This window comes from Prenolepis imparis, unplaced genomic scaffold, assembly GCF_030444845.1.
Source record: "Prenolepis imparis isolate NDT839.2.m4 unplaced genomic scaffold, iyPreImpa1.0 SCAF_5, whole genome shotgun sequence".
NCBI lineage: Eukaryota > Metazoa > Arthropoda > Insecta > Hymenoptera > Formicidae > Prenolepis > Prenolepis imparis.
The window spans coordinates 17,434,889-17,451,722 of NW_028141163.1; the positions used below are offsets into that span (position 1 = coordinate 17,434,889).

A 16,834-nucleotide genomic window follows, 5' to 3' on the forward strand; every position below is an offset into this window, starting at 1 on the left:
AATAAAAATTCTATTAAAGTAAACTCTACCTGAAATTAATTGAAGAATGTGATTTTGTTAATATTTTATTTCCGCAAGGCTTAATTTGCGAAAAATCCTTCATTTTGAATCGCTTATAACTCGAAAATGTATGCCTCGATATTTTCGCTGAGGAAAAATCGTCTCCAAATGATCCGAGGAATCTATCCTTAAGCGTTGGTCAATTAGTTACCAGACACCCTGTATAATTATTAGTTAGTACAATTAGGAACAAAAAGAAATATTTCTACTTAAGGCTCCTGGGTGCTCACCGCGGCCATATTGGAATCGTGACGTCAGAGGCGAGAAATAACACGTTGAGATTTCTTAGATGCCATTTCTAAATAAAAATATATTTGCATAAAATAACACTTAAGATCTCTTTAATACACTTCTAAAAAACGCCGAAAACTATTCTTCTCCCTTGACAGTCAATCAACAACCGTAAAATGATCGAGATATCAGACTTTGACATGCGGAATGACTGCGCATGTGCAAAGACCAGACGGACTGGGCCTCGTAATATTACATTTTACAGCTGTTGATTGATTATAAAGGGAAAAGGATAGTTTTCGGCGTTTTTTAGAAGTGTGTATTAAAGAGATTTTAAGTGTTATTTTATGCAAATATATTTTTATTTAGAAATGGCATCTAAAAAATTTTAGCGTGTATTTTCTCGCCTCTGACGTCACGATTCCGACATGGTCGACAAGGTACTAGGAGCCTTAAAGAGTGAATTCGCGTAATTTCAGATTCAATACTTATGTAAAACGTGCTGTGAAAATATACTCGTGTTTGTGAACTGGACGTGAATAGCTGTTAACGACGGACATTCTGCGAGGGAAAGTGCTCGGCGGACGATAAATTTACTCAGCCCTTAACGCTCGGCGCGCTTATGACGTTGCACTTTTGTACAGGTTTGTCCTCACGTGGTTATATATCGTGAAAACGAGACCCTTGACCTGTCAACCACTTTCAGAATACACGCGTGATGTACATATACTCTAGGCTAAGGGCTTTAGAGTGGATATCAGTTTACGAGTCGGTCAGATGCATCTGCTGTCCAAGGCATACTGTCGATTTATCGATATCGATATTTCGCACGATATGCACATTCCTTGTGCCATGCCGCCTTAAATGAACGTTGATAATCGAACGTGGTTCACTATATACGACGTGATTTTGCGAGTTAATTAGTTCCATTGTCACGGTAATTAATGTCAAGGCCACGAATAATACTTTCGTGCGTACTATATCTTCTTCCGTTCACAATGAGACGTGACATAGTGAACCATATTCTCGAGATTATTTTTTATGACTCGATCATAAGTAATGGGAGCCTTGTTCCGCTTCAGCAGCTGACAAGAAAAGCTGAAGAGAATGAATACAAAGGGTGACCTACTAACTTCATTGTTGTCTTCACGTTATTATCGTGAGACATGCATTTCCGATGATATTCGATAAGTCTCGATACACTGCGAATCTAAACGAGAAATCTCGAAATCGGGGGAAGAACATCATGGAAGAATATTGAACGAAATTGATGGGTAAAGACGGTTGATATAGTTTGGAAATTTGGAAGACACCATTATCATGGTAATATAAATAAATTAACGAATGGCTTTTCGATAATGTCGATTAAATCAGATAGAAATTTACATAATTGGAAGAAAGAGAGAGAAATACATAAAATTTTGGTGATGCATTAAAGAGAATAAATATTATAAAATCGCACATTTTATTTTAAAAGAGCTACTTTTTTAATCAAAAATTCTAATAAATTTACTTTATTACACATACAATTATTTTATTTATTAATGAAGGTACTATATGGAAGATGGTAATCATAGCAATTATTATTAATGTTTTTTGTCTTAATAATTATTTCCGGAAATTTCTACGATTTCTGGAATATTTATCATTATAAATTATACGACGATAAAATTTATATTTCACATCAATAGCGATCGCTTCCGGTAATTCGCGAATCTGGTCGCTATGGAAACGATTTATATGTTGTTTGAAGAATATTCCGTCCTAATTTCATGCTCAATGCGCTCGATCATTCACATTGAGAGCATAATCGGATCAGAATGATAGTATTCTAAATAAATTTTATAGCGGATGTATATATACTTAAGAATATTCCAGATTAAATCGATAAAATTAATGGCATATTTTATAGAGAGATCGATATTTATAGTTAATCTTTTTAATATATTATTAGATATTATAACAAATATTAAAGTATATAATTATAAAACGCGTTACTGAGACAAAACATTTAAAAAATAAAAAATGTATTTATAACGTTTTGATTGAGAGACATTGAGCATTTATTTTTACACAAGACTCCCTGATTCCTAAGAAAAATTTATTTGCTATTTAAAGACGCGCATTACGACGTGCAAACAGACGCGTTTTATTTTTAAATTATTACAGCATTTTTAAAAAAGACGAATGAAAGAGACGATCGTTAAGATATACACGAGAGAAAAAAAAGAAAGAGAAAACGCGACTATTGTAAAAGGAAATCGCGGAGGAAGCGGATATCGTTCGCCTATATGTCCAATCCGTCACTTGCACGACGCAATCGCGTGTGTCCTGTATTCGAAATTAGCCAATTTGTCAATCTACCGTGTCAACGATAACGTTCAGAAACACATATATTCAGGCATCACTGCACGTATTGCGGTAACTTTATAGCACATTAATCTTTATCATTGCTCTTGGGGGAAATTGTTTTTTAGGTAATAAACCTTCCTCGTTTCCCCTTAATCATCCGGTCCACTTTCCGTCCCTTCGTCCCTTTCTCAGTTCCCTTTCCTATTTTTACATCATGACTTTGGCGTAAAGACGTATTTTCGTTACGTTGTTTTAAGTAGAATAAGGGGAGTCCCTTTGGGTGAGGTTTACACAGTTGAAAAATTTGTGTTAAATTTAACAAATATCACCTGTCCCAAACGGTCCACAGAAATTTTTGTGTTAATTTAACATAATACGGATATGTTAAATGATGACACGAATATTGTGTTAATATTTTAACATAAAATAAATGCAAACTTCAAGTAAACTTAAAATAAATTTTGTGTTAAATTAACATAGTTTTAATGTAAAAATTAATTTAAAAAATTGTTAATTTTACATTTTATCATCCCCACTTATATTATAAAGTAAAATTAACATTTTTTTCTGTAAATTTTAACAGATAAATCTTGTCACTAATAATATCGAACATATTTATTGTGTAAAATTAAAAGTAAATACACATTGTGTTATTTTTACACTTTTTTTCAGTTATTTTAATAATTTAACATTTGAGTTCAATTAACACAACAGCAATGTGTTAATTTAACACATGAATGTGTTAAATATTTAACACAAAAATTTTAACGGGGACCGTTTCTAACAAGAAAACACAAATTTTCCAACTGTGTATGACTCGCTGCCAGCAAGTTTAAGAAACTTAACGTAGCGTTCCGCTCTTATGCGAGTATCTCGCCAGCGAACATGTCGGCCAAGATGTCGGATTATGAACTTCCTCGAGGAACCCAGGTGCAACAAGATCGCGACGAAGACTCATGGCCCAATTTCCACCGTACATTTGGCTTCGTACAGACTTAATTGTCTGTATTTGATGTGAAATTGAAGGTAAAATATAAAACGGTACGCGTTGTTCTTTTAATATCTAGACTGAAATTTTAAATATAGGCATATGTACAGTTTTTTATGTACTTAAATGCTTATTTGAAATTTCGTGTACAGTTCTCTAAAGGATCGTGAAGATTACATCTATCTTTCAACAGGGAAGAATAAAAGATCTTGTGAAATATTTAGTGGGTCACAGTGGCTCTCAATTTTTCGTTACATTTGGAGATAGTGCGCTTGAATCTCAATTTTATCTTTATCGATGACGTTTCATATAAAATTGTGCTTTATCGTAAGAAATACTTGCACGAATATGAAAAAAAAAAAACATTCAAAGTAATAAGCAATTTTCAGATATATAATATATATATAGAGATAACTTTTAATCATCCTGCGATTAAGCTCTCTCCCACTAATTAATTGTACGCTATTTATTTTTCAATAATTCTTAATTAGAGGGAGAGAGATGGGTACACACATATACACACGTATACATACATATACATACATATACATACATATAGACATAATTGTGTGCGCTAATTTAATACATATTATAATGGTCTTTATAATGATCTTACGTGCATGTTAATTCTCACACACGCGCATGGTAAAACCCGCCAATTAATCTGACTATATCATTTAAAGTTTACGCGGGCACATCGATCGACATGTTCTACGATTTTCTAATTAAGCTTTCCGGTACTTATTGATTATATATATTCAAAATCATAGTTGATATACATTAAATTATAATCACGGTTTACATAATGTATCAGAAGTCGCTTATAATCGCGCTTATATGCTCTCATTGGTCCATTGATAAAAGTTGGAGATAATTGTGTCCAAACATAAAAATTGAATTGAATATAATAATTTTTCACAGGTTTATAATATTTAATGTTAAATACCTCGATGGTTATATGCTCCGCATTAAATTGATTAAAGTAAACTTTATTTGAGATTATAACTGATGAAGAAAGTTCTCTGTTTTCACCTCTCAAGTTTAATTCATTAAAGCTCATTAATTTTCATTTGCTTATATAAGTTAATTCAAAAACTGTTTACACTTTGGCTTTCAAGTAACTGCCATTTAGTTTAGTTTGTCTTTTTGGTCTCTAGTTGGCTTAGTTTAGCTGCTAGTTTAGTCTTAGTTTGACTTTCAGTTTAGAGAAAATAAACAACTTCTAATATATTCTATTACGTTCGTACATCTTGATTTAATTACAAACACCTGGTAGCTTCTTTGGCAAATTCTAGACGTGTCTCTTACAGTGCTTGTTATAATGCATCTCGAATATTTTAAGAACTAAATACTGCGATATAAAAGAGCAAAAAGAAAATTACGAGCGAAACTTAGTTTTTTAATATTTAAAAGTTATGGAGTTATATAAAAAAAACTTATATTTCTTCTTAATTAATGTGTCGAAATGTTGTAAAATAAAAAGTCGTTTATTTATTTATTGGAAAGTCTATTGCAAAAATAAATGGACGTGCGGACCGCAATAAATAAAAATCTTTCGATAGAGAAGCAGTAATATTAGCAGATGTAAGATGATAAGAAAAACGGCGATTGCCGATGAATCATCAAGATGGATGGAATTATCCGACATGTGTAATTTTCTCAGTTATCAAGTTATTTTATCGATTTTTCCAATAATAGAATAGGACGCGGATGTCCAATTTATCATTGTCATTGTCAACAGTAAATAAGTTACAGATGACAAGAGATTTTATCTTAACTGTATTATTTATTTCTTGTATTTTCACGGAATCTCATAACTGATATAAAGCTTGGATATATTATATATATATATATATTACGAAAAAATAGACATATATGTTACTTAGAAATTATTGCTTGAAAAAAAATGTAATCTCTCTCTCATCGTTTATTAATATTTTTATAAATTATTATAAATTTAAAATAAATCATTAAAATTAGTTGATTCATAATTATCGGTTAAAAAATTTATTACAATGCTGATATTATAAAACGTACTTGTTGCAATGTTTATGCAGTGCAGTTAAATTAAAAAAGATACATATTTCTGCACACGCAATAAGACAGTATTCTACTGAAAATTTTTCTTGCGTACATGCGATGTTTATGGAATGGGACGTAATCTTGAATTGGATAGAATCTTAACGTACAAAGACAGAAAAATGAAATAGAAGAGAAGGGCTGATCAAAAGATATGGTGATTGAAGAGTGAGCACACAGGCGTGCAGCAATCAGCACATATTTCTTCTAGTTTACGAATTCTGCTGCTTATAGTGGAAAATATGATGTAATATAAGTTATCGTTAAAGCATTTTGGAAGTAATTTTTCTTAATTAATAAAATAATTTGTTTTAATTTATATTATTTGCGTTGAGAAAAAAAAATTTTCAAGTGTGAATGCAACTTCCTCTATGTTTATATGATGTAAATGCTGTCGTATTTTGAAGCTTAAATTTTTATTATTAATTAAAATAATTATTATTAATTAAATTAATTGAAGTCACAGTTCTTAATGAGTCTCAATCGATTATATAGGTAAGATTTCACTATAAAGATTGATAAGTTTGAAGATATATAAGAAAGTTATAAAAAGAAAGTTATATAAAAATTATAAAAATGTTTGTATAAAAGTTTACATATAAACAGTATTAAGGATAATATAATTATAAACGATAAAGCTAATTCGATTTACAGTATAATTTTAAGAAAGTCATATTTTGTCCATAAATACAAAGAATCGTAAAAAATCTAACAGTACAATTTATTAGATTATTCGCAACGTTAAATTTGATAAATGAGCAATATTTTCGCACGTTTGTTCAATAAATAAAATATTTTCAGTGTTGTTATTGACTCGCTTAAAATATTGTCGACAATTTTTACCCGATATTATCCGAATGGTCGATGAAACCATACTCGATATAAACTTTGACAAAATGTTTCCGAAATACGACGCATGTGTTTTCATCGTGAATTATTCCGTATCGAGAATTTCATCTTCTTCAATTTTTTATTCCGCGAGCGATATTATATTTTACTGCTATTTGAAACATTACACATGCATATTTGTTGCCACTTTGAAATGTGAATAAATCATCGCAAAGTTTAACAGAAATTTCTTTCGTAAATTAATTCATAGATCAATATCCGCGGCGGATGTAGTCGCAACTCTTCCGATTTTTTTGTATTTTTGGGTGTTTGTCATGAGAAATGAGAAAGTCATCGATCATGAGCTTTCAGTCCAGTGATATATTGTTTACTTTACTAGATAAAGAAGAGAGTTTGTCTCATCTATCGCGAAAGAATATCTCGACTGGACGATCGTTGCATTTAGAATTGAGCGCAGTGTCTTCGGGTTTTATGATAATCTTCGTATTATACATATATATGTTACTTAAGATTCGGGTAATATTATAATATATATAAATATTATGACGAACAACAGTCAGGTACAACGATTGTGTGTTGCATTTAGAGAAATCATTTTTACGAAAAAATATTTAAGATCTAGCTTCTTCATCTTCGCGATAATGCAAATTCTAAAATACATCTCGCATCGATATTCGTACAAATTTCTTCTAGACTATATAATAATATCATTAATGACTTTCAAATTATTCAGTTAATTGTCGTGTCGAAACAGATAGCACCAAGAATTTAATACCCATGCGAAGCGCAGCTTCTTCGTAGTACTCATCATATCGAATACGCCGGCATTCGATGCATTTCCACGATCGTCGTGTGATTCTATGTAAAGAATCTCGGATCACACTAGCACTGTGAAATCACTCATCGATGTCACACAGATCACTGACAAGTCGACGCATCTTTAGTAATTATTTACCATTGCACTTAATCCCGATTCTCGATCTTCGTGAACAGCGCAATAGATACGAAGATCGTCGCTACAATCAGGATTCAGGAAACGGATAAGCCGGCCTATCATTTCCAACGGGCAATGGAGAGCTTTCATTCCGTAATCACGGTAGTTCCGGTCGGGAGGTAGAGCTTTAAACCTGCGTCAACAGAGTTAACTGTGCACCGTTCTTAATTAGATCTTTATCCCTTTGCGCCAGGTCCCTGGGCTCGCTGCTAACCGTAATGTTCGATCGCGACGTCATGGTCACTGTGGTAGTGGAGGTTTTGCTGATGAGCAACCCTCTCTCCGCCTCCTCGTCCTCGAGTTCTAGCCTGGACTGTCCGGAGGTGACCATCCGGTTAGATTGAAGTCTGTCGGCGTTGGCCTTGTTTCTTCTCGGAAATACGCTGTTCTCGATGTGCAACGCCGCGTTCACGTCCTTGCCAGCCGCACAGGTGCACGCTTTCAGAAAGCTCTTCTTGAAGTTGTCGCTGAGAAAAGCGTACAGAATCGGATTCATTGCGCTGTTGCTGTAGCTGAGAAAGCCGGCCAGGAGGAAGCTGGTAATGCTGATGCTGCTTTGACATTGCTTCGGCGGGGTGTATATCAGCGCTACTTGAGTGACCCAGTAGGGTAACCAGCAGATTACGTACACCGTGATGACTGTTAGCACCAGCTTGGTGACCTTCCGGTGCGATCGTTTCTTTTCCTTCGATTTCTTTTTCGGTCCTACCGTGCGCAGCTTTTTGATCACGAGGAAATAAAAGATCAGTATGAGAACCAGGGGAACGGCGAAGCCCAGAATGAAGGTGTAAAGGGTGAAGGTGGTCTGGCCGCCACGATCGTTGGGCCAATAAATGTTACAACTGATAACACCTTCCGGAGAGTCCATGGCGTTCGCGTAAAGGAATACCGGGACCATGAAGAGCGCGCTGGTGGCCCAGGCGGTAAGCGAGACCACTCTGGAGATGAAGGGCGTGCGCATCTTCGGGGATGATATCGGATGGCACACGGCGATGTAACGATCGGCGCTCATAATGAATAGAAAGATGCTGCTGGTGAATTGATTAATACTTGTCGTGGTCATGTATACTTTGCACATGATCTTACCGAAGATCCAGCTACGCAAACTGATGGTCGTCACTAAGAACGGTATACCTATCAGGAAGCACTCGTCCGCGATCGCCAGGTTTACGATATACATGTTCGTCACCGTTTGCATCTTCGAGAAGCGTAAGACGACATAAATGACCAACGTATTCCCGAGGAGTCCGACGATGCAGACGATAGAGTAGAGAATCTGGTTGACCAGGGCGATTATTGGCAATTTAGCCTCGCAATTCTGGCCTATATCGTTGTACGTTAAGTTGTGAGTTGAATTTTGAATGTAATCCATCGTATCCATCGTTGTGTTCATCATCATCATTGATTTTTTCGGGATTAAAACGTGAATGAGAATTCTACGAGAGGGAAAAAACACCTTCTTCTCGCGAACAATTTTTGCGATCTTTATTACATAATGCAATTAATCGCAAGCAGGACTTTATTCTATCTAGACGGGATTACAGATATCTTCTTAATATTCTGTCGGGGAATAACGACGAAGATATCGACATAACTAAAGTTTGTTTTGACGAGGATAACGTACGTGATATCATTCTGTCAATCATTTGCCGCGTGATATCATTCTGTCAATCATTTGCCGCGCGCACCGTCCAAGATTATTAGTTTGCCGGGTCTCACAGCTTCAAGACAAACTTTCTCTTGTCTGCTTCACCAGATTGTGCATCGATTTTGAGAATAGAATCTGAAACAGAAATAGAAAAGCAATTAATAAAAATCAGCAATATGCAATAAATTACAGTGAAACCAAGATATTATTGTGTTCGCTTTTAATTATACTCGAAAGTAAACCTCTATTTCTTTAGAAATTACAATTACGCAGGAAACGTGTTATCATAATTACACTCGACATTCTCGCAGTTCAACGCACTTTGTCGACAATCGGAAACAACTGAATAGAGACGTACTCGGAGTACCATTCTATTCCACGCGCGATGTAATGAAATTACTGTAGGGGTAATATAGCAATAATGCTGGCGGCGACGTGATAATTTATCTAGCTACCGGTTTCCAGGGAAATAATCTTGCTCGCGGAAGTTGCTCGTGTATTCTGACAATAGCTCAGAGAATTTTGTCGACAGTTTGAGAGTAAGAGACAGAGAGAGCACGCGAGAGAATACCTTTGTACCGAACCGTGTTGACCCGTGTTGAAAGCTCTTGTTACAACTCGAAAGCTGCAGGCGGTGCAACGTTTCGGTAAACCGCGCAGGCTTCTCGTAACACTATACAAGTATAGAAGGGACGAGACTGATAAGCCGGAGGAACGATTTTCGCGCAGTGAAACTTGGATCAGAGACCGAAGAGAATGAGAGCTATTTAAATGTAAAACAATACGATGATACTTGATGTAACATGACGGTTTTTCTGTTTGCACGTTTGTAATTTTTTTTTAAATTACTAATAATATAATAATAATTATATATATATATAATATTATAATTATATATATTTATATATATAATAATATAATAATTATAATAATTATATATATAATATTATAATTATACATATATTTATATATATAATAATATAATAATATAAAAATAAAAAAAAATAATAAAATAATAAAAGATAAGTGCTTATACTGCAAAGAAAAAGAATTAATACAATGAATAAATTAATGTTAAAAATGTTCGTTGTATGAAAAATATGCAAAACGCGTTTTTAAAGTATTAATAATCTATCGTGAAACTGTATTCGATATCATTAAGATATTATTAAATTTATATGATAACGTTTTAAGCGACGATAAAAGTTCTTTACGTGAAAATTTATGGCAGTTACTCTCGTCAATTTATTTAAGGAAGAGAGAACAAGACTTCAAGTCCTTCCTAATGACTTTCTATATATCTTTCTCTATTATTTTCTGTCTTAAGTAACTCTCGAATAAAACGAAAGTTTTCTATACCGTATAACAGCTTGTAAAGTCACGTAAATAGAACATTTTATCTTCAAAGTAGAGTATCGGTTATCCACGAAATGGCAATCAAAAGAATTCATGGCACGATTCATTTGGCGTGGACATAAATCTAAACTACTCTCCCCGAAAGACGGTACGATACGTTTATGAGTCGACAAAACTTTCGACATTTCGGTTACTATAAATCGACAGTATCGACTCACCGAGAACGTTGTTTGATGCAATAAATCGCATGTTATTTTTCGCATTTTACTTATGTAACGATATCGCAATCGAAAAATATCGGAAATGCAAAAGTACGATCACGTAATGCTTGTATGCATATTTTGTTTGTTGCAGATCGAGGGCAAGTCTTCCACATTTTCAATATGTTAATACGAATACGAATGAGAAAAGGATTACTCAGACATCTCAACGACAAAACTCGTTGCATCGTAAGAGAATCCTTTTGTACCTCTTGCACCGTAATAACTTTCGATCGATGAGCTATTAATTGGCATTAGGATATATAATCAGCAAAGTGCTTTTATGTTATCGTTTTCCGCATGATAAAATTTTTATTTTCTTTTTTCCAGCAACATTTCCGGTTTTTTATATTGCTATAAGAAGCTTGGCAAAATAAAATATTTTTTTTGCTACGTTATGATGAAAGAGATGAAGAGAGAGAGAGATAGAGAGAGAAAGAGATTCAAGAAATCAGAATTTATTATTAAATTTTTCATTGAAGAGAGATAAGATTTTAAAATTTATGCGATAAAATTTTTTGCGTGATATTTTCGCTTATAGAAATACGCTGTAGTTTCCGCAAAATGTTATTCTCCGAGCAAAGTTAGCGCAACTGGGGAATCAAACTTTTACGTAATCGAACTAGTCATTTGCGTATTTGTGAAGAGTATGCAAAACGCATTTGACTTTCCAGATATTGCAGTGAGATTTGACCTTTTGTAATTTCCTCTGTCAATCAACAAGTCGTATTTCGAACAACAACGAAGATGGAATCCAAAGTGAGAGCAGGACATGAATTCATGTAGTTAACATATGAATGATGAATATTTTATGCATATGACCGGCTCGCATTATTAAGGAATGCAGATCTCTTCGTCGAACTTCATCTATTGACTCACATTGGTACAATGGAATTCGAGCAGGATAACTTTTTAATTTAAATCTCGAATTTCGATTAAAGTTTCCTTAATTAAGATTCTTATCCTATTCTTTTTATAGAGTAGAAAAAGTTGCATATCTGCAATCGAGGATGGAATGCTACTAATTATTTTTTTATATCAAACTAAAAATGAACATTCAAGCATTATCTGGCCACTTTGACAAGTCATCGACTGTTCAAATCACATTCTTATATATGTGCTTCTTTTAAGAGAAAATATATAATATTTTATTATTCCATTAAAATGAAATAATTTTTTGATAGATAAGATATAGAATATATAATGTGTGTATGTGATATTTATTAACTCAATTTAAAAAAATGACTCCCTTTGCTATTAAAGAATTTAACAAAGTATTGATAAGTAATTAATTATACAATTTAATTTATACAGTTACTTACATTTGTCTTGTTGTGTTGTGCAGAAATCGTAAAAATTCGGCGCAAAATATTGTTGGTAAATTAATTAACATATCGGCTATTCAAGTTCTCTCTTTTGTGCGCCGAATAATATAATTTTCATATTCGCACTTTAAACGATAATCTCATGTTTAATGTGTAACCCAATTTGCATTTGCATGCGTTTGGCAGATATTAGCACGTGGCAAAATTTTCGCGAAATTGTGCAAGAGAGTTTATTTATTTAAAATAACGGATACGATAATACGTCAGGCTGACGCAAATTCATTCGAGACACGTCGTTCAATGAGTCGTCGACAGCGCAAACAATCAAGCCGTCGGCCTCGCATCTGTCAAGCTAAGATCTAGACGTAAACAAATAAAGCAGTATTAATGATCCTTCCTTTCATACGATCGAATAAATTTGCATAGCTAAAAGAAACAATTAAGTGGCAGATTCTTAAAGCACAATTTTGTTATTACGAATAATATAAAATAATATTGCGATTGTGCTTATAGTTTTGCAGAGAATTTTGATTTAAGGCTCCTGGGTGCTCATCGCGGCCATGTTGTAATCGTGACGTCAGAGGCGAGAAATAACACGGTGAGATTTCTTAGATGCCATATATTTCTAAATAAAAACATATTTGCATAAAATAACACTTAAGATCTCTTTAATACACTTCTAAAAAACGCCGAAAACTATTCTTCTCCCTTGACAGTCAATCAACAACCGTAAAATGATCGAGATATCAGACTTTGACATGCGAAATGACTGCGCATGTGCAAAGACCAGACGGACTGGGCCTCATAATATTACATTTTACAGCTGTTGATTGATTATAAAGGGGAAAGGATAGTTTTCGGCGTTTTTTAGAAGTGTATTAAAAAGAGATCTTAAGTGTTATTTTATGCAAATATGTTTTTATTTAGAAATGGCATCTAAAAATTTTTAGCGTGTGTTTTCTCGCCTCTGACGTCACGATTCCGACATGGTCGACAAGGTACCAGGAGCCTTAATGCAATCAACTTTCTTTTCTTTTTTAAAACGATATAATGATGTGACAAACGTTCTCTTTTTTTCGGCTACATTCTATTTTAGCGTCCTAGCTATTGCGGATATTTTCTGTTTAGGATACTTTGTAAAGTAGCAAAGAGAACACACGCCTTTATCCTGTCATCACGTCTATGTTTATGCCACAGAGAAGATTGGATTGTACGAAGGTTGGGATCGCACATGTCAAAGCTGTTAGGAAGCTATAAAGTAACCAAAATAAACTGCGTATTTCTGTTTAATTGCGGACGAAAACTTACGAGCGGTATCAAAAAATCAAACTGGTTTAACAAACATTTATTTCCTCGTTGCTTACTACATTTTTTAATACATTTATGTATATTACATTCTGTAATACATATGTTTCTCAAAGTATTTAAATATTTTTTATTTTTATATAGATTTGTCTCACACAATAGACTTAAATTTATAATATTTTTTTTTTTATAAATTATTATAATTATTACAATTGTGAGAGATATATAAAACACATTATATTACTTTGTTCCTCTAAAAAAAACCAATAATCCGATATTTTTATTCAACAAGAACAATTTCATTACGCTACTTTTATTTCAATTGTATAGTTTTGAGATTTTCAATCTATTGTCTTTTACCGCTTTATAAATTACAAAAGCCTTCCTCAAAATATTAAAAAATAACTAAAAATTTATATATAATGATTCGTCTCTCTTTTGTTCTCTCAACAATTCCACAAGAATATAAAATTGTACATATGAGATTTGTCATTCTGAATGTAAATGTGAAATTCTTAATAAAGCAATGCGAAATTTTTGCATCTTGCTCGTCTGATTAGATTACTCGTAAATTGGCGTTGTCAGGTAATTACGCCAAAATATGAATTCTTTGTGCAAACAAAGAGAGGACGTCTACTTTGAGCTTATTAAATTCCAAAGTACTGTTGCGCCACTCATTCACCATTATTTCCCAAGCTTTTATATTTTCTATACGCTTTATTATTCCTCCCTTTAAACATTCACTTAAACAGTCTCTTTGTTTTAGCTGTTTGCGCAGTTTCTTGAAATGCAGGTATATTGCGAATTCGCCGCCAAGAATACTATCCGAGAAACGATTTAATTAATTCTGGCTACCTCAGTTTTAAGGGATAAAATCGAGGGGTAAACACGATTGGTGTACATTAATGGGCATTACTAGCCGGGTTTTATTAGCTATTAATTAACGTCATTATAATTTTTTTAGAACAGAAATTGTTTTGTTCGAGCTTTTCGTCCAATGCGCCTCATAAATAATATATTTTTTATACTTGAAATTTAGAGAAATTTTCATGTTTATTATAAGCGGTTAGGGTTAGGTTAGGCATTATTACGCATTACTAGGGTACAGTAATGCCCAATAATTGGGCATTAGTAGGCATTGGTGTACACAATTTTGGTCAGCGGTTTACCCCTCGGATAAAATGAATTGGAACGAACTAGGGGTGGACGCGACGAGAAAATAAATGTGAGAGGTAATAAAAAGAAATCTTAACGGGGATCGTTTTTAACAAGAAAACACAAATTTTCCAACTGTGTATGAGTATTCATAGTGAATAAATAGATGCCAAATAGTTAACGTAACTTGACATGTATCATATCTCAAGCTTATAATTAATAGAGGATTCAAATTACGTCCAAATTACGTTTGATATATATATATACGGGCATCCAATATCCACAAGAGGAGAGAAATCATTTTATAGAGATAAAAGTATCGCTAGCTATTATCCTAAAATAGAAATTTTCCCATCCCAGATTTAAATATCTAATATAGTTTATATGCGTTAATGATACGATTAAATGATTAAATAAATTATTCAAAATTTAATTGGTACAAAATGAAATTAAATGTTCGCGCAATATTTCTACGAATTTACTGGGTTAAAGATTCATTGCGTAATAAGGACAAGAGTCCGCCGCTTGATTCCAACGTTTTCCGACTCACGGGAGATCTCTTGCCCTCTTCGAGAGCAAAGTTTTTAAAATACTTTTGTGAATTTCTTGGGGCGAGCCATAAATAGGCGGGCGACTATCTTGTCAGACTTACTGGTGAAAATTAATACAGCGAGTCTTAAGGAAGAGAATATACAAAGAAATTCATAAACGTTAATCGAAAAGATTTGTGAAAATTTCTGAGCACATTAAAAACATTTATATGTATTAAAACTATGTGGAGCATTCTTTTGCAAATATATGGCTAATATTGTTGAAATTTAATTTTTTAAATAAATTTATTTCTTGCATTATAAGGAATTATTATTATTATCAGAATACAATAGTGATCTAGATGAAAAAAATTGTCTTTTGTCGTTATATAGGTTTTTTTTATTAATAAATTTCTCAATCAATGATTGAATTAGAAACATCCCGATTTTTTTATAGATTTTACTAAGGTCACGAATCCCTCTTCCAATTTTTTCTATGATACACAAGTATTCACACTTTTATCAATTTCTTTATTCTCACATCTTTCTCACAAACATTTTTATTACTTTTTTTATAATATTACTCTACATTAAAATTTTTTAGACAAACTGCTATAAAGATATTTACATGCAAACGTATATAGTACGTACAAATTTTCCTGCATTTATGTTCATGGTGTCATAATGCCAGTATCTAACCGGCCGCGAGGTAGATTTTCAGAAGAGATAATTTTCTACAGGAAACTTGGTCGCGACTATCTCGCAGTTTTCGAAATTGATCTTCCCCTTGGGACGCACGCAAACGTTTGAATCTCACTTTGAGTCTCAGTTACACGTATAATGTGACTTCCCATTGTCATCGTAATACCATTCTCTCCTTGATAAGATAAAGAACGGTGATATAGAAAAACGATATCGCGTGTGTGTGATTGAACAATTATGAATTGAACATTGATGTGCTTACGTTTGCTCATTCAAAGTGAATCAATGTCATTATCGAGACACAAAGAACGATATATATGAACCAATCAGATACTCTTGCGAAGGAATATAATGACAAAGGGTATCGTTCCTGATTGCGTAAATTCATTAGCTAACAATCATTCGTCGTTAAAATGTCAATTAAAGCATAATATTATTTTATATAATTTTTGCAAGAAAAATATAAATGATACAGAAGCAAATTCAACGATATGAACTTTGACATTAACACTTTCAGTGTTTGCTGTTATCTAAATAAAATTATATAGATGATCATCTAGATGAAATTTTGGCGTTATCTTATCTTTATATAGATAATTAAAAAATGTATTATCTATATCTGCATCTTAGATAAAAAAAAGTGTTATCTTTACTAAATGATCTAAAATAATATTCAGATAATTTGATTTAGAGTTTCATAGCACATGAAAATATTTTAAGTAGTAGAACTTGAGCAGTAAACGATAAAAACTTATAAATAAAAAACTATGAATATATTTTTATATCTCTTTTATAATTTCCATTTTTTTATTTTACATTACATTTTTATTTATTTACATTTTTTAACTGTTTACATAAGCGATTTTAAAAATAATATTATCTGGAAGTTATCTAGATGAATCGTCATATAATTTTATCTTTTATCTAGATATATTTAAAACAAAATCATCTTCATCTTATCTAAGATGAATTTATATATTTTTATCTCATCTTTATCTAG

The 16,834-nt window shown here is 32.8% G+C and overlaps 2 protein-coding genes across 2 annotated transcripts in view; one reads left to right on the forward strand and one right to left on the reverse strand.

Annotated features, from left to right (window-relative positions):
- LOC145935782 (uncharacterized) overlaps positions 1-16,834 on the forward strand; it is a 233,132-nt gene that overhangs the window by 43,674 nt on the left and 172,624 nt on the right. The window lies entirely within an intron of this gene.
- On the reverse strand, positions 6,703-9,201 carry LOC145935784 (somatostatin receptor type 2). Its single transcript, XM_083037383.1, has one exon. It carries the CDS (start codon positions 8,953-8,955, stop codon positions 7,681-7,683), a length of 1,275 nt encoding a protein of 424 aa, XP_082893509.1. The 5' UTR covers positions 8,956-9,201; the 3' UTR covers positions 6,703-7,680.